This window comes from Dendropsophus ebraccatus, chromosome 7, assembly GCF_027789765.1.
Source record: "Dendropsophus ebraccatus isolate aDenEbr1 chromosome 7, aDenEbr1.pat, whole genome shotgun sequence".
Lineage (NCBI taxonomy): Eukaryota > Metazoa > Chordata > Amphibia > Anura > Hylidae > Dendropsophus > Dendropsophus ebraccatus.
In genome coordinates this window covers 49,508,514-49,530,637 of record NC_091460.1, presented here as the reverse complement: position 1 = coordinate 49,530,637, position 22,124 = coordinate 49,508,514, and the positions used below count along the sequence as shown (strand labels likewise).

General features: G+C 43.8%; 1 protein-coding gene across 1 annotated transcript; it reads right to left on the bottom strand.

Moving 5' to 3' along the window:
• Positions 1–853: 853 nt before the first annotated feature.
• Positions 854–22,098, bottom strand: ZCCHC4 (zinc finger CCHC-type containing 4). The gene is made up of 14 exons (XM_069977487.1): positions 22,067–22,098; positions 19,588–19,801; positions 18,763–18,881; positions 15,886–15,968; positions 15,493–15,768; positions 15,190–15,270; positions 14,666–14,738; positions 13,261–13,411; positions 9,997–10,094; positions 9,301–9,422; positions 8,420–8,495; positions 7,334–7,385; positions 1,620–1,770; positions 854–1,446 (listed from the first exon to the last, which is right to left on the bottom strand). The coding sequence occupies exons 2-14, from the start codon at positions 19,736–19,738 to the stop codon at positions 1,338–1,340; spliced, it is 1,542 nt and encodes a 513-aa protein (XP_069833588.1). The 5' UTR covers positions 19,739–19,801; positions 22,067–22,098; the 3' UTR covers positions 854–1,337.
• Between the last annotated feature and the right edge of the window lie 26 nt (positions 22,099–22,124).

Genomic DNA, 22,124 nt, shown 5'->3' with positions numbered 1-22,124 from the left:
GTCTGACTGCATTACATAATGTAGAGGAAAAAAAACAGGTGACTGCTATATGGCATAGGTAACGTTTTCTTGAAAAAGTGGTTAGAACTTGTGGTCAGAATAAACCTTGTAATCATAGAAAGTTGCTAGACCCTTTTCCTCACAATGAACACCAAAGTCAGGTGGTGATATTAGTTGCTGTGGTAGGACATGCCAAAGGAAGGGAACATGAGCAATATTCACCAATCCTGCAAAGTAGATAATTTATTAGAATAATAAAGGCCGGACATCTCCAGTGCGTCACGCTACTAGTCTTGACATGTGCACCACTGAAGCATTGCATCCTGTATGGACTATACTACTTTGTGTGCAGTGTAGAGCGGTATTCACACAGTAGTGCCAGCTCTTTGCGCTTAGTGTGTCTGCTGTAGTATGACATCTATCTCAGTGTGCCCTCCTTTTATTGTCTTTAGTTCAGACAGGCTGAGAGCATGAATTAAATAGGGTAAATGAATAAGTGAACACATGGAGGATGTGACTACTACTGCCATCTGTGGTGTCCATTAAAGGACAAATCCATATTACTTAGAATCTTGTTTTGTATGTAAACTGGTTGAACTCCATAGCAGAGTGAAGGTGCCCTTGCATGATGTGATATATAATATCTGACAAGTGAGCCAATAATGTATAAAACCAAACCCTTTCCTAACATACAGTGGAGGATGTATTGATCTATGCTATTGGTTACCTACATATACAGACTAATTAACTCTGAGAGTATATGTAGCTGAATAGGCCTATAATACAGTATATACAGTCAGTAAACAACTTGCTGGAACATGTAAATGTATGAAATGACTGAAATATTTACTGCTTCAGTATAACGCTGAGTCACAGGACAGACCTGGGTTGGTTTAATTATTGTAAAGATGTACGAAAATATAAGAAAACATGTTGAAAGACAGAGGAACAAGACAGCAGCCTGTACTAGACAAATGCCAGCTGGATGTTAAAGGGAACCGGACACATTAAACATGCTGTTTGAGCAGCTAGCATGGCAGAGAGCAGGAGGAGAAAAGCAGATATCCGTATAACTTTATGTATTTCTCATTATAGTCCTAGGAGTCCAGTGGGTGGTCCAGAATGTGCATACAGATAGCTGTCAGTCACTGAGTAGGACCACCCACTGGACTCCTCAGTCCAGAATCAGCACAAATAACACATATGTGACAAGTTATGCAAAATCTTGGCCCAAAAACTATATATCAATCTTCTCAGCTGCCCCTGCTGGATAATGCAACATTGGCAGACCAGACACAATGTTCAATGTCCTAGCTTCCCCGCAATATGCTGTACACTCAGAAAGCCTGTTTCTTCTGCTTCTGTTTCCTATTAGTCTTCCGTGCGGCTGGAATATGCCAACCTTTCTTTGTGATTACTTTTCGATTTCTTTTGCCCTTTTGCATTCTGTAAGGATTAAACAGAGTTATAAGAATAATATACAATATACACAACACACTATGCTCTGAATATACAACACAACACAAAATGTCCTGCACAATTTACAACACAACAAATTTGTATATATAATAGAGAAAACAAATTTGAGACACATTCCATACAAAGTTTTCCGAACTCACTTTTTGTGGACCCCGGTGACAAAACGTTGAGGACAACTGCTACGTTTATGACCTTTGTCTCCACACAGAAAACAGCCTTCTACCACCGTGCTATTACCACAGTGATGGTCTTCAAGAACACAACGGCCACACGAGGAACAATGAGTCCATGCTGTAAAATAAAGCCAGTGATAAATAAGATTCTGCTCAGTTGTGTTTATTGTGTTACCCTAGGGCCAGTTCACACTAAGTAAAATCGTTTGAACTGTCTGCTGCGGAATCCAGCCTGCCTTAGTGTGACACTGTTTCTGTATGGGAGGGCTCTGTGAGCGGACAGCCGCGGAGAGCAGGGCGCGCAAGCCCTCCCATACAGAAACAGTGTCACACTAAGGCAGATTTGTAATTTACTTCTATTTAAAAATCTCAAGTCTTCCAATACTTACCAGCTGCTGTATGTCCTATAGGAAGTGGTGTATTCTTTCCAGTCTGACACAGTGCTCTCTGCTGCCATCTCTGTCCATGACAGGAACTGTCCAAAACCGTAGCAAGTTTTTAAAGAAAACCTTTCCTGTCATGTACAGAGGACACTGTAGTCAGACTGGAAAGAATACACCACATACACTAGCTAATAAGTACTGAAAGACTAGAAATTTTTAAATAGAAGTAGAACCCAAATCTACATAACTTTTGGACACCAGTTGATTTAAAAGAAAAACAATTTAGCAGAAGTACCCCTTTAATCCACTGATTTTACCCATGTACTGTTCTACTGACGTGTTCTCAAACGTGCCAATTCAGTAGATACATGGACCCACTGAAGTGATCCCATACACATTGTCTGCACAGAGGTATAAAGCACCCTTGTACTGAATTCTTTGTGTAGGTATAAGTGGAGGTAAGGGCTGAGTACACAAAATGCAGGTTAACAATAGCACAAGGTATCCTATATAGTATGGTCCCATTCATGTCACATTTCAGTGCCCTGTTGCCATCATAGGTTTGAATAACTGACAAGTTTAGACTTCTCAAACTTTTTCAGTTCGGGCCTCACCAACCAAACTACAGTGTTGCTCGGGCCTCACTATTGGTGGATGTTGAAGCCAGAAGTGAAAAAGAGTTAAAAGATTATCAGAGGGCAGGGATGTGGGGCAGAGGGCAGGAAGCAGAGTGCAGGGATGTGGGGCAGAGGGCAGGAAGCAGAGTGCAGGGATGTGGGGCAGAGGGCAGGAAGCAGAGTGCAGGGATGTGGGGCAGAGGGCAGGAAGCAGAGTGCAGGGATGTGGGGGCAGGAAGCAGAGGGCAGGGATGTGGGGCAGAGGGCAGGAAGCAGAGTGCAGGGATGTGGGGGCAGGAAGCAGAGGGCAGGGATGTGGGGCAGAGGGCAGGAAGCAGAGTGCAGGCATGTGGGGGCAGGAAGCAGAGGGCAGGGATGTGGGGCAGAGGGCAGGAAGCAGAGTGCAGGGATGTAGGGGCAGGAAGCAGAGTGCAAGGATGTAGGGGCAGGAAGCAGAGTGCAGGGATGTGGGGGCAGGAAGCAGAGGGCAGGGATGTAGGGGCAGGAAGCAAAGTGCAGGGATGTAGGGGCAGGAAGCAGAGGGCAGGGATGTGGGGGCAGGGAGCAGAGGGCAGGGATGTAGGGGCAGGAAGCAGAGTGCAGGGATGTAGGGGCAGGAAGCAGAGTGCAGGGATGTGAGGGCAGGAAGCAGAGGGCAGGGATGTAAGGGCAGGAAGCAGAGTGCAGGGATGTAGGGGCAGGAAGCAGAGTGCAGGGATGTAGGGGCAGGAAGCAGAGTGCAGGGATGTAGGGGCAGGAAGCAGAGTGCATGGATGGTTGGGCAGGAAGCAGAGTGCAGGGATGTTGGGGCAGGAAGCAGAGGGCAGGGATGTGGGGGCAGGGAGCAGAGGGCAGGGATGTGGGGGTAGGGAGCAGAGTGCAGGGATGTAGGGGCAGGAAGCAGAGTGCAGGGATGTAGGGGCAGGAAGCAGAGTGCAGGGATGTAGGGGCAGGAAGCAGAGTGCAGGGATGTAGGGGCAGGAAGCAGAGGGCAGGGATGTGGGGGCAGGGAGCAGAGTGCAGGGATGTAGGGGCAGGAAGCAGAGTGCAGGGATGTAGGGGCAGGAAGCAGAGGGCAGGGATGTGGGGGCAGGGAGCAGAGTGCAGGGATGTAGGGGCAGGAAGCAGAGTGCAGGGATGTGGGGGCAGGAAGCAGAGGGCAGGGATGTGGGGCAGAGGGCAGGGAGCAGAGTGCAGGGATGTAGGGGCAGGAAGCAGAGTGCAGGGATGTAGGGGCAGGAAGCAGAGAGCAGGGATGTGGGGCAGGAAGCAGAGTGCAGGGATGTAGGGGCAGAGGGCAGGGATGTGGGGCAGAGAGCAGGAAGCAGAGTGCAGGGATGTAGGGGCAGGAAGCAGAGTGCAGGGATGTGGGGCAGAGGGCAGGGAGCAGAGGGCAGGGATGTAGGGGCAGGAAGCAGAGTGCAGGGGTGTGGGGCAAAGGGCAGGGAGCAGAGGGCATGGATGTAGGGGCAGGAAGCACAGTGCAGGGATGTAGGGGCAGGAAGCAGAGTGCAGGGATGTAGGGGCAGAGGGCAGGAAGCAGAGTGCAGGGATGTAGGGGCAGGGAGCACAGGGCAGGGATGTGGGGGCAGGGATGTAGGGGCAGGAAGCAGAGTGCAGGGATGTGGGGGCAGGAAGCAGAGTGCAGGGATGTGGGGGCAGGAAGCAGAGGGCAGGGATGTGGGGGCAGGGATGTAGGGGCAGGAAGCAGAGGGCAGGGATGTGGGGCAGAGGGCAGGAAGCAGAGTGCAGGGATATGGGGCAGAGGGCAGTAAGCAGAGTACAGGGATGTAGGGGGCAGAGAGCAGGGATGTGGTGGCAAGAAGCAAAGATCAGGGATGTGGGGGCAGGAAGAAGAGTGCAGGGATGTGGGGACAGGAAGCAGAGTGCAGGGGTGTGGGGGCAGGGATGTAGGGGCAGGAAGCAGAGTGCAGGGATGTGGGGGGCAGAGAGCAGGGATGTGGGGGCAAGAAGCAAAGAGCTGGGATGTGGGGGCAGGGAGCAGAGTGCAGGGATGTAGGGGGCAGAGAGCAGGGATGTGGGGGCAAGAAGCAAAGAGCAGAGATGTGGGGGCATAGGGCAGGGATGTGTGAGGTGTGTAGACTGTGTGTAGACTATTTAAGGTGGAACAGACAGCCTGAAACTTGGCCACCAGGAAGATTAACCTTTGCTGCTGGCCGAGGTTCAAGCTACCTGTTCCACTTTAAATAGGCTCCCTTAACAAATCCCCCCCCCCCTCAGCTCAAGGAAGCTCACAGCTGTCAGGCAGGTCACAGGTTGGTGAGGTGCGGGAACAGGCTCTGACTGATGCCAGTCTGCCCGCTCGCCTGCACGCCAGCCCGCACCGACGGCTAACCGCCTCCGTACATCCGCGGTGCCGTTCCTATGCATATACATGTATGCACACTCAGGCCGGTCAGGAAGCTCAGCCGTCAGCCTGAGAGTGTACATACATGAATATGCATAGGAACGGCGCGGCGGACAGATAGAGGCAGTGAGCCGGCGGTGCGGGCGAGTTTGTGGGAGAGCGGGCAGACGGGCATCAGTCACAGCCTGTTACCGTGCCTCACCAACCTGTGACCCGCACCTTACTGGTGAGAAGCGCTGGGCTACACTGTTGAGCCCTGCAAACAAAGCATATAAACTTATGAAACAGACCAAACATAGTCATATTTGGTCTATTAAGTGCCGCATGTATGCGATGTACAAGGCCTAAATTTATGTTGCAGATTTGATGCTGCTATTTATGCAATTTATACAGGATAACATCAGCAGCATTAGTTCCATCCTCCATTATCTCACCATGTACACCACGCCCCATCTTCCATTATCTCACCATGTACACCATGCCCCCATCTTCCATTATCTCACCATGTACACCATGCCCCCATCTTCCATTATCTCACCATGTACACCATGCCCCCATCTTCCATTATCTCACCATGTACACCATGCCCCCATCTTCCATTATCTCACCATGTACACCATGCCCCCATCTTCCATTATCTCACCATGTACACCATGCCCCCATCTTCCATTATCTCACCATGTACACCACGCCCCCATCTTCCATTATCTCACCATGTACACCATGCCCCCATCCTCCATTATCTCACCATGTACACCACGCCCCCATCTTCCATTATCTCACCATGTACACCACGCCCCCATCTTCCATTATCTCACCATGTACACCATGCCCCCATCTTCCATTATCTCACCATGTACACCACGCCTCCATCTTCCATTATCTCACCATGTACACCATGCCCCCATCTTCCATTATCTCACCATGTACACCATGCCCCCATCCTCCATTACCTCCATTATCTCACCATGTACACCACGCCCCATCTTCCATTATCTCACCATGTACACCATGCCCCCATCTTCCATTATCTCACCATGTACACCATGCCCCCATCTTCCATTATCTCACCATGTACACCATGCCCCCATCTTCCATTATCTCACCATGTACACCATGTCCCCATCTTCCATTATCTCACCATGTACACCATGTCCCCATCTTCCATTATCTCACCATGTACACCATGCCCCCATCTTCCATTATCTCACCATGTACACCATGCCCCCATCTTCCATTATCTCACCATGTACACCATGCCCCCATCTTCCATTATCTCACCATGTACACCATGCCCCCATCTTCCATTATCTCACCATGTACACCATGCCCCCATCTTCCATTATCTCACCATGTACACCATGCCCCCATCTTCCATTATCTCACCATGTACACCATGCCCCCATCTTCCATTATCTCACCATGTACACCATGCCCCCATCTTCCATTATCTCACCATGTACACCATGCCCCCATCTTCCATTATCTCACCATGTACACCATGCCCCCATCTTCCATTATCTCACCATGTACACCATGCCCCCATCTTCCATTATCTCACCATGTACACCATGCCCCCATCTTCCATTATCTCACCATGTACACCATGCCCCCATCTTCCATTATCTCACCATGTACACCATGCCCCCATCTTCCATTATCTCACCATGTACACCATGGCCCAATCCTCCACTATGTGCATATACAGTATGTATGCATCCGGACCTACTGTATTTCCCCCCCAGGGTTTAATGAAAGCTTGTCAGCATGGAGGGAAATTCTTTAGATGGGAGATGCTCAGTAAACTTTTTGCTGTTGCTTTAACATTGCCACTTCTTATATCCTCCAGCTCTTGGTTGACATCTCTCTCCCGTTTGGTAGTAATAAAGAGACAATTGTCAACCAATGGCGGCAAAGTAAGGGAAGACACTTACCACTCCAGGCTCACAAAGTGCTTGGCTTGCAAGTTATAGGAAATCTGTTCCCTTAAAAAAAAATAATCTGCAGATGCAATTGTGAATGCCACCTATATCCATATGTAAGGGGTGTAAGCATTTATTTTGATGCCATAGATGAGTAATCTCACTAGAACTCATTTGAGGTTTTCTATCTTTAGTATTTGCATATGGCTCACTGGGCCTCACTCCAGGTTCCACCCAATGGCTTCATGTTTTAATAAGAACACCTAATATGATCTTTAAGGAAATGTATTATAAATACTATAAAGAAACAATAGCTAACATATAATATAAACCCATTGAATGATGCTGGTTATGTATATTGATGTGGAGGAAATACCAGGTTGGTACTTACATGGCTTGACACATTTATTACACAATGGACAGTGTTTCCACGCTCTGCCGTCCTATAAGGAAATAATAACACCTTATATTCTGACTCATAATCATCATGCAACAAGCTGTTCAGGAGCATCTAAATCAGATTACTTGTTTAGTTTGCAGAAATTTTGGATTAGTGATGCCCTATTAAGTTTTCATGCAGGATCTAGATCTATGAAATATTGTTACTTAACAAGGCATTTTCTCACACCAACCATTAGCATATTGATAAAACATGGACACAGGACAGCACTTTTAAGTGGACTCAAACATGACGTCCTATCCGTAAACAGAGTTAACTGCTCAGATCAATATTGTGATATAATATAACATACAGTAGTAAAAAAATTGTTTTGTTAGAACATAATACGGGCAATTATTCCTGCTTACTCTAAACACAGTCCAGAGTACAGTGGGCGGTCCTATCAGAAATAGCTCTCTCTGAGTACAAGTGCCCACATTATTTAGAGTTTAGCATCTGCAATATATAATGCAGTCCACAGAACATGTTGGTAGCATCCACTTTAAGCCTTTTGAAGGGAAACTATCAGCAGGTTATATGTATTTAACCTTCTGCTATGTCCCTTTTGCCCTCAGGGCACTGAGGAAGAAGGAAAGTTTCTTACCTTCATCCGCAGCACCATTTCCATGCAGTTTGTAGTAAATTCCATGGGCTAGTAAGGTGGTTTAGTGCACTGGGGGCAGGACTACCACCCCCAGTGCACCAATCTGCCCCAGCCAGTCCACCCCTTCTAATGAATATCACCCCCCAGTGTACCAAACCGGCCTACTAGCCAAGGAAATTAACAATAAACTGCACAGAAATAGCATTGAGCACACTGTGCGCTATCAGCATATTAGATTAGATTTGGACATATCAGCAAGTTAGATTTGTCTAACCTACTGATGGTTTCCCTTTAACCAGAGCTTTATACTCTCTCTCACGTGTCCCCCAGAAAAGATAATACTTACAATATACACAATACTTTGTACAAGCAGACTATTAGCAAAAAAGCAGAAAATAGAAGAAAAACATAGGAATAAAACCATGAGCCATTACCTTGGAGGTACAAGACATGCAGACGTCACAGTGTTTATTGTCGGCAGACACATATCTCTTACAGATGGAGCAGAATCTAGATGGTAAATAACATTAATGTCAAGAAATATAATAGTTGACAATATAAAAAAATTTATGAAGAATCACTCTCTCTCCCACCTAACAAGTAACAATGTTCACAAAGACAAAATCTAGCATCCTTCCCTTCATATTCATATCGTAGAGTTTTCCCAACTGGTGGCACACAAGCTGCTGTAACACTACAACTCAAATAATTCCCTAGCTATCAAGGGATAATGGGTTTGTTGTAGTTTTGCAACAGCCGAAAAGCAACAGGTTAGGAAATACTTGACTGCAGAATCAGACTACACTTCTTGTAGTCTGTAACCATGGAGACAAACAGAACATATAACTCTTTACAGGAGCTGCATACAGTAACCAATAACTTAACCAATATTATTTGCAAGGCTGCTTCATTTTGGTAGCAAAAGCCTTTAAACCTGTGATACGCTTCTTCCTAATAATAGCTGAATGTTGGGGTGCAATGACACGCAGCAGCACCACAGGCGGCCTCATCTCAGCATTAACTATGAGGCCTACTCTGTACTACTATGTATATCACTGTTTTCAGGGCTAGATGACAACTTTTGGAAAAAGTTAAGTGGCACAAAGGAAGCTGGGCTGCTTCCTCTAGAAAAAAAATCACATTCTACCTTTGCTTCTTTTAATTTCCAAAGGCCTCAGAAAAATTATCAAAATTGACAAGCAATTGGATAAGATTTGCCCAGTTGTGATCAACTGGATAATTGTAAAATCCAGCAACTAAAATGGGGTTATCCAGGATTAGGAAATCAGCATATTGTGTACACGGCATACTGTACCTGTAGCCTTCGCCAGCTGGAAGGACAATGCTTTTTGGGGAAATATTGGTAAAAATGCGGACAGGTGACTGCTTTCTCCCAGTCTTCCCATGCTTATACTGGGTGTGGTTATCATAATCTACCTGGAATGATATATACAAATGTCTTCTATTATAATCTGCACAATAAAGATATGTATTAGAATGAGAAGGAAGGATGAATGGATATGATGGCATTCTCCATTTAAAGGTGAAAAAAAATTATTGTTGAACTAAATGTACAAGTTTATTTTTATAAAAAAAAAAACGTTTGGGAGCTTTGTGCTATCATACTCCCTCTAATGCAGAGAACCCCAACATGAACTCTCTGCTGCCCCTTCTGTCTGTGTCAGAACACACTCCTACAAAATCGGAACTTGATAAATCGGGATCATCTTCACAACTGTGCAAAATGTGATTGATGTGATTTCTGAAGGCCGGCTGCAGACTTGCTATAAAAAGGCTGCCTTATACAATATACTAAAGCCAGCTGACAGTATGAGGTGTATGGGGACCTCCAAACTCTTCAATGTCAGATGGTGTCAGCGGAAAGAAGGGTCGGTCGTGATGGATTTATACTGCCTGATCCTTTTGTTATTGAAGGGATATGATGATGGCTGCAGCTTACATCTCCCTGAGAGGCCGGACTGACCTCCCCAGGTCCTAGGCAAACACTTACCTGATAATCTAACATGCAGAAATCAGGAAAACACTGAAGTATACGAGTCTCAAAGAAGTAGGGGAAGATCCAAAACATGGGCAGCTGTGGAGAATCATCTGAAACAAATAGACTTCAATGTTTAGTGTCCTTATAAACTGTGAGATCACCTGCAGAACTAGAGAAACTCTCCTACAGGAGGCTACCTCCCTCCATAGCCTAATATGAATAAAAAATATTATACATTATCCTATGCTGGGGAAGGCACAGATTTGGGGACTGTCTCACACTGCTGTTACTGGAGACCAGCAGTCAGGGATGGGGCTGTCTGGACCACACAGTTCTTTATATCTTCTTTATGTGTAAGGCTAAGGCTAGGTTCACACTAGCGTTTTTCCTATTTGCTAACGGATCCGTCTTTATTAATTGAACAGATAAGCATAAACTGATGAGCAGACTGATGCAAACGGACTGCAAAATGTTCTTTTTTTTAATGGACTGTTTGCATTTTGGCTTAAAAAAAAGGCTTTTTTTACATCAGTTTGCTTCAGTTATCAGGACGATCCCTTCTTCAATCACTGGGTTCATCGTTTTAAATTTGAGGATTTGTTTGGGTTACTGGAGTCAGGTAGATTGGGATCAGTGGGCTCCGACCTTACACTTTGTCATCTAGTAAAAAGGGTGTGGAAGGAAGTAAAAAGGCGAGGATCAGACAAGGGGTATTTGGGTTGCACTCCAATTTGGGAAAATGTAAACAACCCCGAATTTGGGAAAATACTCCTTAAGCAATTTTGGATCAATAGAAAACTTCTGTACGTGACACAATTGTTTCATAATGGGGAAATTTGCCAATTTGAGGGTCTCAGTCGGGACCTCACACTTAATAGGAATCTTTTTTTTTTCTATTTACAGCTCGCCCATGCAGCCAGCTGCACTGTCACTAAAGATTTTTTTAGGCCCACAAAGAATAAGGTATTACAAATACTACAAGGTATGGGGTCCACAAAAAAAAGTTTATGATTTATTCATAGGTATATTATTCTAAACAAACCACAAGGTAACAGGTCTACCAGTCGGTCCCGATAGGAGAATGAGCTGGGCCCTGTAAGCAATGAGGTATGGCTATATATTATTAGCAACATAAATAAGGTTTCACTTTCTTTCTTTTTTTTTAAAGATGTTTTATTGATGGTATTTCAAGTTAAGAAGCATACAGGGTAGTAGTCGTTATTGATAAAGATGACAGAAAGAGTCGTAAGGTTTCACTTTCTGAGGGGCACAAGCTGGTTCATCATCCATAGATGCTATTATTCTCCACTTCTGCTATCTCGGATGGGAGTAAAGGATAAGATGTAGCAGGGACCAGGCTGATCTTGGTCATATGTTTTGGGGGGTTGCTCTTTGAGCAGTTTTTGGTAGCGGATTTTTCAATTTCTTGAGACTAAATTTAACTGTACCATCCCACGTTCCCCTCTGACAGTCGTACTAGGGAACATAGTCAGTGTGGAAGATGAGAATATCAGCAAGTTGATTACCAAATGTTTGTTCTATGCTAGATTAGTTATCCTAAGGAATTGGTTGGCCCCATGACCCCCGGCATTTAATGAGTGGCAGAATCTTGTTAATCAAGTACATCAGTATGAAAGGGTTTGGTTCTCAAGAAGGGGGGTGAGGGGAAAGTCACGTTTCCAACGTTTGTGGCAGAATTGGTGAGAGAGGTGACTTGCTTCCTTTTTTTTCGTAATAATGCTATTTGTGTTTTGTGTAAAATCATATAAAAAAAAAATTTGCAAATGGATGTAAACGGAAATACCTTCTGTTAGGATCCGTCCTCATTGACTATTACGTTTTTGTTTTTTTAAAACAGAACACTGACAGAATACATGCAAACGGAGCACAATAAAAATACATAGAAATGAACAGATACATCAGATTCTATTTATGTACTTTAAAAATGGAACAGCTAAATTGAACTGTGGTGGAGAAAATAACGCCAGTGTGAACCTAGCCTAAGTTCTGTATCTTTATACAGCAGAGGCCATAGAGCAAGATATATGCATATCCGCACTGTCAGTTTCCCTTTGCCATTGGCTGCACATCTCTTATTTACACAGGAAGATCTGCTTACGATAGTGGTAAATTTTAAAGCAGCGCAATAGATGCTATCAGGCAGGAGATTTATCTGACAGATTTTTGAAGCCAAAGCCGGGAACAGACTATAAACAGAGAATAGTTCATAAAGGAAAGACTGAGTTTTCTCCTCTTCTTGCATCCATTCCTGGCTTTGGCTTCAAAAATCCATCAGATAAATCTGTTTATACACCATTATATAGGCAGATTATTGGTCCAAGAAACGTTTTTAGCAATGCTCCTTGCCGATAATTGTCCAGTGTAAAAGGCCCTTAAGTCAATGAAAAACTGATGCAGCAGGACAGTATACAATTTCATTTTTATCATCCATTTTTTTCCTTTAAAAGGATACATTAAGCAAACAGCAAAAACACTTTGTGGCCCTAGCCTACGCAAATCAGACAGCATACTAAGATATATTTTATATTATATATATATATATATATATATATATATATATATATATTAAAATAGTATAGTATAGTTTATATATAGTATAGTATATATATAGTATAGTATAGTTTATATATATATTAGTCTGAAAGTGTCTAATATGTATAACCACTGCGGCTGAGGTTCTCATAGAATACATATTCGGTATGTTACACCCAACGAATGCCAGTGAAAGAACTCAAGTAGTTTAATAACAAACACAGCATGCCCTCTAGTTGACAAATGTGTGGTTTACAATAATAAGGCTGGTCAGCCAGAATCCACCACAAAACGTCTTTTTTTGGCCGCTTGAAGGACGTTTTTATTTGTGGACAGCGGTCATTTTGCAGCCAAATGACGGCTGTTATTTTAAAACAATGTTATTTTAAAAAGACGTTGTGTGGTTGTTGCCAGATAATGCTGAATGTGATCTTTCTTCTATGTGAAAACTAACACAGGATTACATACAATACAAAAAGTTTATTCTAACAAGAAAGTTGCAGGTAGAAATATTAAGCAAATGGAAAATATATAACAACAACAACAACAACAACAACAGATAATAAACAGATGATATAAACCAACAATAGACTTCACCAGCTGCCCTCTGCTATGGCCGATGGTAGGGTCCCAGACACTGTGACCTTACCTAGCCAAATGCCTTGACATTTTTTATACTGTAACTAATAAAGCAATATGTTTCTTCCGTTTGCCGAGGCTTACCTGTATTTGCTGTCGTCCTCCACATATCACTAATTTTTCTAAAGCTAAAAGCCAGAGGTTCCACTAAACCTCCAAAAGGTGGATCAGTCACCATGATAACTCCTTGTCCATTGTCTTCCTGTAGATACTTCTGACAGATAGTCTGTGCGGCCTGAAATACATGGTCATTGTCTGACACAGGACATGATAAAGCTCATTTACAACAAAAGGCGGGATAAGAGACCCATGTGTTTCTGCAACAAAAGAAATCAATGTATTTAAAGTGACTCTGAACCCACAATCTTCCCACCCCAAACTGTTTGTACCTTCGGATAGCTGCTTTTAATCCAAGATCTGTCCTGGGGTGCGTTTGGCAGGTGATTCAGTTATTGTCCTAAAAAACAACTTTTAAACTTGCAGCCCCGTGCTAAACTGGCGTGGCCTAGAGTGACTATGCATTAGGCCGGAACCACCTCTCTGTCCCTCCTCATCATTAGGAATGCCCCAGGCAGGTATTCTCCTATTCATTAGCTGTGTGAATACTGAACATGGGCTGGATCGTTAAGGCATCTGTGCAGTGTTCACTAAAGAGGAATATGAAATATTCTGCCGGTGGCATTCCTAATGATGAAGAGGGTGGGGAAGAGGGACAGAGGGGTGCAAGGTTAAGGCACAGATACTCTAGGCCACGGCAGTATGACACAGTGCTGCAAGTTTAAAAGTTTTTTTAGGACAATAACTGCATCACCTGCCGAACGGACCCCAGGACAGATCTTGGATTAAAAGCAAATATCCGAAGGTACAAGTGGTTTGGGGGGGGGGGGGGGGGGGGGGGGGGGGGGATCTGTAGGAAATCTGCAGCGTGTGAACATAGCGTCAAGGTGAATAAGCTGTAGTATTAGTTTATAACAAATGCAGGACACACACAGGGTTAGTCAACCTTTCAAAAACTGGCATTATTTACATACACATGTAAGAAATCTATGTCATCAATAGGGGACAATTTCTATGGGACTCCTATTCACATCAATGGAGTTTTTTATTGCTATTACAAATCCCCATCCGGACACCAGTACTCATATTTTCTTCAACTTCACATGCTGCAAACCTATATAGCCTGCGGCTGCTACTGGCCGCTTCCTTTGCTCTATCTGTAAAATTATATACACCCTAGCTTATATGTGTGTGTATGTATATATATATATATATATATATATATATATATATATATATACACACTAGGGTGTAAATAATTTTACAGATATATATATATATATATTATATATATATATATATATATATATATATATATATATATAAAACCGTACGATGGTGAGTACGGTGCTGGATTTGGAGTGTAAGGCAAGCTGATACAGTTATTTAGATTGTAGATACTATGGGAAAATTCTGTATGTAAAATATTTACCTCTCCACCAAAAAAATAATGGTTAAACATGTTATAATGACAAAATTCATCCTGGCTGTAGAACTGAGAATACCTGAAAGTAGAGGAAAAACAAGAAAATATAAACTGCTTTGTAGTTTAAAGCGTTACTGTCATTTACAGTCATATTTGACATTTCAAAAGTTGCTGATCATACCGAATCTCCCTCCTGAGCCCACTACAATCCTAAGATAGAGCTGGGGAAGTGCATGGCAGAGAGTGTCTCTCCCCTGCTGTCAATCAAATGGGACTCACTTCATTAGTGTCTATAGAGCCATATGTTCTGCTAACAGGGGAGTGAAGTGCACTGCCACGCACTTCCTTCTGGTTTATGTTGAGATCCCAGCTCGTCTTAGGCATGAAACCAAGTGCGATTAGAATTTTCACATGTCTGAGGATATATCAAAAATGACTGCAAATGGCAGTAATGCTTTAACAGTAGGTTTGTGCAATAGAGATCCAGCAGGAAGTCCATCTTTCTAGGGACATGAGCACTTGTTCTTTACCTGAAGTCAATGTCTAACAAGAGACTCTTCACCTTGGATTTTGAGTCTTTTAGGGTCTTGGATTTTATCCATTCATGTAATCTGAAAAATAACAGAGACAGTGCTCAATATGTCAGACAGGCTGTGACTGATACCTGGCAAACGGGGGAAATGTCTATACATCTATTCATGGACCAAACATTGCCAGTGGTATCACCGCATTAATGGTAATCACAGTCTTATATGTTATAATCGTATAGGTAACCCACCAGCAGACAAGCAAAAAAGTATCTTCCCCAAAGCTGCGGCAGTGAGCGGACATACCTGGGGGTTCCCACACACAGCACCCGGGTAAAGCCCAGCCTGGTAATAGTGTCCAGAAAGAACGTGCAGCTCCTATCTGTAAAGAGGTACTGGGCATTGCTCTTCTTGTTCTCCAGCGGATGCAGCAGCTGACTGGGTCTCTTCATATGAGATACAGAGACATCACCGAGAAGATGGTGCCCCGAGTGCTCCTGCCAGTCCCCCTCCAGTAACAGCAGCTGGCACTCTCTGCAAAACTTCCTTTTAGCTAGTGGGAGTGCAATGAATTCTTGAAACCTGTTGCAGAGGTTTAAATCATATACATATATTACAGTGCAAATTTGTATTTCAAGAAAATTATAGTATCCAGACTATTGACACTGTTGTTTCTTAGCACTGGAGTCTTCTCTGTACCTTGTCATATACTGCTGATGGGTCATAGGGGGCTGACAGCTGCGGTTATACTCCTCTCTTGCTAGAAGTCGGACTTGTGAGACCTGTTAATATTTTCATACAGATAAAATGATGTTAAAGCTATTTATGTATATCTGTATCTGGCAGACACATAAAATATACCATATACATTTATATAGGTGCAGTTCTGCCTCTCCGACCAGAGAGATCAGCTCTCTTTCTCATGTCCCCGTCACCCTGTGTAAATGGGCCTTTAGTGATGTCTTATGGGATTTTCAGAAAGCTAAGTTATAGCCAGTATGACCATTATCATAGCTCCTATGTGTAATACCAGCTTTCCTAGACTACATGGATTGACACCCCTGGGGCAGACTGCCACTGAACCAGCTAGGTTGAATAAGAGCATTAAAGGGGTTATCCAGCAATCAGACCAATTGGTGTCACAATGTTGTACAGATTTGTAATTTACTTCTATTTAAAAATCTCAAGTCTTCCAGCACTTATCAGATGCAGGAAGTGGTATGTTCTGTCTGACACAGCGCTCTCTGCTGCCCCCTCTGTCCATGCCAGCAACTGTCCAGAGTAGTAGCAAATCCCCATAGAAAATCTCTCCCACTCTGGACAGTTCCTGTCATTAACAGAGGTGGTAGCAGAGAGCACTGTGTCAGACTGGAAAGAATACATCACTTCCTGCAGGAAATACAGCAGCTGATAAGTACTGGTAAACTTAAGATTTTTAAATAGAAGTAAATTACAAATCTTTATAACTTTTTGGAACCAGTTGATTTTAAAGTGACTCGGTACCCACAATCTAACCCCCCCCCCCCCCCCCAAACCGCTTGTACCTTCGGGTAGCTGCTTTTAATCCAAGATCTGTCCTGGGGTCCAGTCAGCAGGTGATGTAGTTATTGTCCTAAAAAAACAACTTTTAAACTTGCAGCCCCGTGCCCAACGGCCGTGGCCTAGATTGTGTATGCAGTAGGCTGGCACACCCCCTCCGTCCCTCCTCCTCACCCTCTTCATCATTAGGAATGCCACTAGAACATTTTCTCCATGCTAAACATTGCACAGGTGCCTTAATGATCCAGCCCATGTTCAGTATTCACACAGCTGATGAATAGGAGACAATCTGCCTGGAGCATTCCTAATGATGAGGAGGTACGGAGAGGTTGTGCCAGCCTAATGCATACACATTCTAAGCCACTGCCGTTGGGCACGGGGCTGCCAGTTTAAAAGTTGTTTTTTAGGACAATAACTGCATCACCTACCGAACGGACCCCAGGACAGATCTTGGATTAAAAGCAGCTATCCGAAGGTACAAGCGGTTTGGGGGGGGGGGGTCAGATTGTGGGTACAGAGTCACTTTAAAGACCCCCCCACCCACACACACACGAGTACCCCTTTAACAACATTTTACGGACGCCACACGCTAATATGGATAAGCATACGTTATAATATAGGCTTTTAGCAAGTTTGGTTGTACATAGACCTAGGAGGCCACTGCATGATTTAGGTCAATCTGATTTATATGCTTACTGAGACCATTTCTAAGTGAATATAAGATATAGCTACTGTGGCTAGTGGTTGTCTTTAATACTGGATCCTTTTGCACTGTATTATTAAATGGAGATTTTATAATCTTGCTGATAAAAATTGTTAAACATTTTTAAATCATAACCTTGTAGTGTGTAATTGTATTGTGTAAGGGCTATTTTGTTATAGTGCTTTTAAACAGGTTACACTATGGTTAATTAATTCTGTGAGGCAGAGACCATGTTATAGATTTGGCTGTCCATTGGTACTATTGTGCATAAAACATGAAGAGAGGTGGCAGCGTGTCAGACGGGAAAGAATACACAACTTCCTGCAGGACATCCAGCAGCTGATAAGTACTGGTATACTTGAGATTTTTAAATAGAAGTAAATTACAAATCTGTATAACTTTTTGGAACCAGTTGATTTGAAAGACCCACCCCTCCCCACACACACGAGTACCCCTTTAACAACATTTTTTATGTAGGGGTCAACACTTTTAGACAGTCACTTTGCATTCAATGTTAATGCTGAATAATCACATACGATGCGATCACAATAGCAGCTAAAAGTTACTGGCATGGTCACAGTGGTAGTAGTGGCAGATGACCAGGCTTTCTTAATAAGTGGGCAGTCAGAAGTAGCTGGAGGCATTACTTACCAGAATATGCCCACCTACTCCACCCCAGGGACAGTGGGGTATTCTAACTATTAAAACTAATCACCTTTTCTAAGAATATTGATTCTAGCTGTCACAACCCCAGTAATCCTAGGTCCTTAGGGTCCGTTTACACAGGAAGGTTGCGTGCACACTACGGAATTCCTGCGTATAACCCGCGGTTTATTCTGTCGCTCGTACCCGTACGCGGCAGCATATTCAGTACACGGGCGGATTCCGCCTTCTGCAGAAAGAATTGTCACGTCAATTCTTTAGGCGGAACGCGGAATCAGCCGGCCCACAGAATGGTGTCTATGGAGCCAGCTAAAAGGCGCGTGGCCGTGAGCACGTACAGGCAACGGAATTCCGCAAAATTTATCTGCGAGAATTCCGTAGTCTGAACCCGCCCAAAGATTATCTGACAGATTATCTGCCAAAGATTTGAAGCCAAAGCCAGAAACAGACTATAAACAGAGATCAGGTCATAAAGGAAAGCCTGAGATTTCTCCCCTTTCCAAATCCATCCCTGGCTTTGGCTTCAAATCTTTGGCAGATAATCTTTCTGTGTAAATGGACCCTAAATCTTCCCCTTCAGAATAGAGTGCCGCAGTTATCACTGTATCTCAGGGATTGTTAGCAGCTTCCCCTTTACTAGCTCTCTGGACAAGTTATAAAGTAACATATACCTTTTCATCTGCCCACTGGAAAAAGCGACAATCCTTCCTGTCACGACAGGCGGAGCAGGCGTAGAATCGTCTTCCCTGCTCTTTCCCCTGACATGTCTTTACAAATAATAGTGTTGGGCCTGCGGAAGTACAAGAATACAGAGAGTGAAATGACAGATGCATTTAGTATACAGCCAACTATTCCTACAATGACAGAAACTGTCCGGAGCAGTAGCAAATCCTTATAGAAAACCTCTCCTGCTCTCGACAGTTCCTGACATGGACTGAGGTGGCAGCAGAGAGCACTGTGTCAGACTGGAAAGAATACACCACTTCCTGCAGGACATACAGCAAATTATAAGTGCTGAAAGATTTGAGATTTTTAAATAGAAGTAATTTGACAACAATTTATTTTCTCTGGCCTAGGGTCAGCAGCGGTATAAGATCCTAACCTGCTGGATAACCAAACACCTCTCATATAGGCAGCATGGATGGACACTATATACACACTTTAAGCCGAGGTTGTCCCTGTTCAGCAGATCTCTTGCTCCCTGTTATCAGCCCCTTTCCTGCTGTCTGTAACATATTACCTTACTACCGTGAGTTTGAGAAAACTTTCTGCTGCCAAGATGTCTACTTTATGTCACACAGATCTATTACTATAAGTTGTTCTCCATTATACGCTGTCACATTTTACATTACATCTGAGGACAGAGGATATTGTGATTATATATATATATATATATATATATATATATATATATATATATATATATATACACATGTGAGTATACGGCAATGCTTTGTTATAGAGGAGACCTATAGAGCAGATGATTCCCGTCTCACCGTGTAAGCAGTGGGGGGCGCTGTCTCCGCTCTGGTCACTCAGCAGCACTTGGATACCCTCGGTCTGCACTGCTTCCCCTGCCTCCTCCATGCTGCCGGCTGCAGTATGTGATGATGTCACTGTGTCATGTGACTGATAGGGCTGCATCATGTGACCAGTCAGTGCATGCAGAGGCTGATGGTATAGGGTTACATGATAAAGACCCTTCCACCTCTGAAAGAGAATACTTAGGGCGTGTTCACATATTCAGGGTTTTAATTGCAGAGTACAAAGCCAGGAACAGATCATAGATGGAAAGACGGAGAGTTTTCCTCTTTCCCAGGTTCCCTGGTCACAATTGTGCAGGAGGCCTGTGCTGGAGCTGGGACACTGGGGCTGAATTTGTGGGCAACTAGGCTTGCATGTTAGGGCATGCACACAACCGCAATAAGCTGCTGAGCTGCCGCCATTGATTTTAATAGGAACTTAATTTCATTTTTTTTCACCCAGTTTTCTATCTCTCGTTCAAGTCAATGGGAGTGGGGGCTTCAAAGGGTACCTATCACTTCTGACACGTCATAGCGACATGTCAGAGGTGTATCGGTGGGGGTTTGGGTGCTGAGACCCCCGCTAATCGCTAGAATAGGGCAGACGCGCTCAGCAGCACCCGCTCTGCCCCATCATCTCCGCTAAAGCAGTGGTGGATGGAATTACAGGCATTACATACCCAGTAACCCTATATCATTCATGTCTGTATACTATTTCTTTTTGCACTATATGTATATATTGTATACATGCACACAGTGACCCCCAAACTATCACTGTTTTATGGGGTATTTTGGGGGGTATGGGGTATGTTTTTAATTGGATAATCATGAATAAAGATTGAATTGATGTATCATTTAGTGGGTGGGACATACAGGTGTTGGGGAATTTAGTACGGTCTCCACCCTAGTGATATATGAAATTGGAAATGTATTCTCTGTATGATAATTGTAGGTGTAGGAATTATAATGGAGTCTATGCAATTACCGGCAATTACATCTACCGGAATTTTTATATGCTCCAATTGTAATTCTGTCTAGTGCTACTTTAGAAATTAGGGTCCATTTACACAGAAAGATTATCTGACAGATTATCTGCCAAAGATTTGAAGCCAAAGCCAGGAATGGATTTGAAAAGAGGAGAAATCTCAGTGTTTCCTTTATGACCTGATCTCTGTTTATAGTCTGTTCCTGGTTTTGGCTTCAAATCTTTGGCAGATAATCTGTCAGATAATCTTTCTGTGTAAATGGGCCCTTAGAGTGGAGATCGTGTTGTTCTAGCGATTGGCGGGGGTCTCAGCACCAGGAGCCCAGCGATACAAACCTCTGACATGTCCCCATACGTCAGAAGTTTCTTTAAACAAAAGGTACCCTTTAAGGTAGCTTCACACATACCAGATCTGCAGCGGATTTCACGCAGTGAGTTTGAAGCAAAATCCGCTGCGGATCCTGGTAGTGTAAAGGTCTATGGGGTTACATATCCGCAGCAGAATTTTCATTCCACTGTGGATATGTAAGCCGGCCCCTTTAACCCCCCACCGCGTGCTGCCAGGAGCATATATTACCTGCCCGGCACCGCGGCTGTGTGTGAGGCACGGCAGCACTGATTGGCTGATGGGGATTCGGGAGCATTAACACAGCTGTGGCGGGTAATGTATGCTCCGGGCCGGGGGCTGCGGGGGTAAAGGGGCCAGCTTACATACAGTATCCGCAGTGGAATGAAAATTCCGCTGCGGATATGTAGTGATGAGCGAATACTGTTAGATCGAATAGATATTCGATCGAATAGTGAGATATTCGAATATTCGATATTCGTACGAATATCCCGCGAATATTCAATAAATATTCAATAAGCGTTCAAATCCCCCAGCTTCCGGTTTCAACCTTTAAATGGTCGAATAGATGTTTTTCACTAATCGAATACTTGTGCCCATAGACTTTAATGGGATCGAATATTCGTGGGATATTAGTACGTATATCGAATATTCGAATATCTCACTATTTGCTCATCACTAGTCAAAAGTTAAGATTACATCGGGTCTCAGACCTGCAGCAATGAGGAGTTATAGCCAATGGAAGCGCACAGGCATGAGCTTCACTCCTCCGCTGACTGATAGCAGGAGTCAGGCTCTACTTGCTTTAAAAAATAAATGACCGCTCCACCTGATGGTACATTCACTTTAAATCTCCCATTGATTTCATTGATAGAATCGCTCCCAGTAACAATATTTACTTGTACTGGTTGGGCAATCCTCACAGAGCAATGTCCAGAAACACACCGGACTCTGTAACCAGCAGACTTTTTTGGTTTCCATGGTGATAGAATGTTCAGAACAAATTAGTATAGGAAACAAATAAAAGTTCCCAATTGGAATCAGTGATATTACACAGCCTATACTAAACGATTATAGATAATATGAGATACAAAATATAAAAAAAACACAATGGCCCGTACGGGGATCGAACCCGCGACCTTGGCGTTATTAGCACCACGCTCTAACCAACTGAGCTAA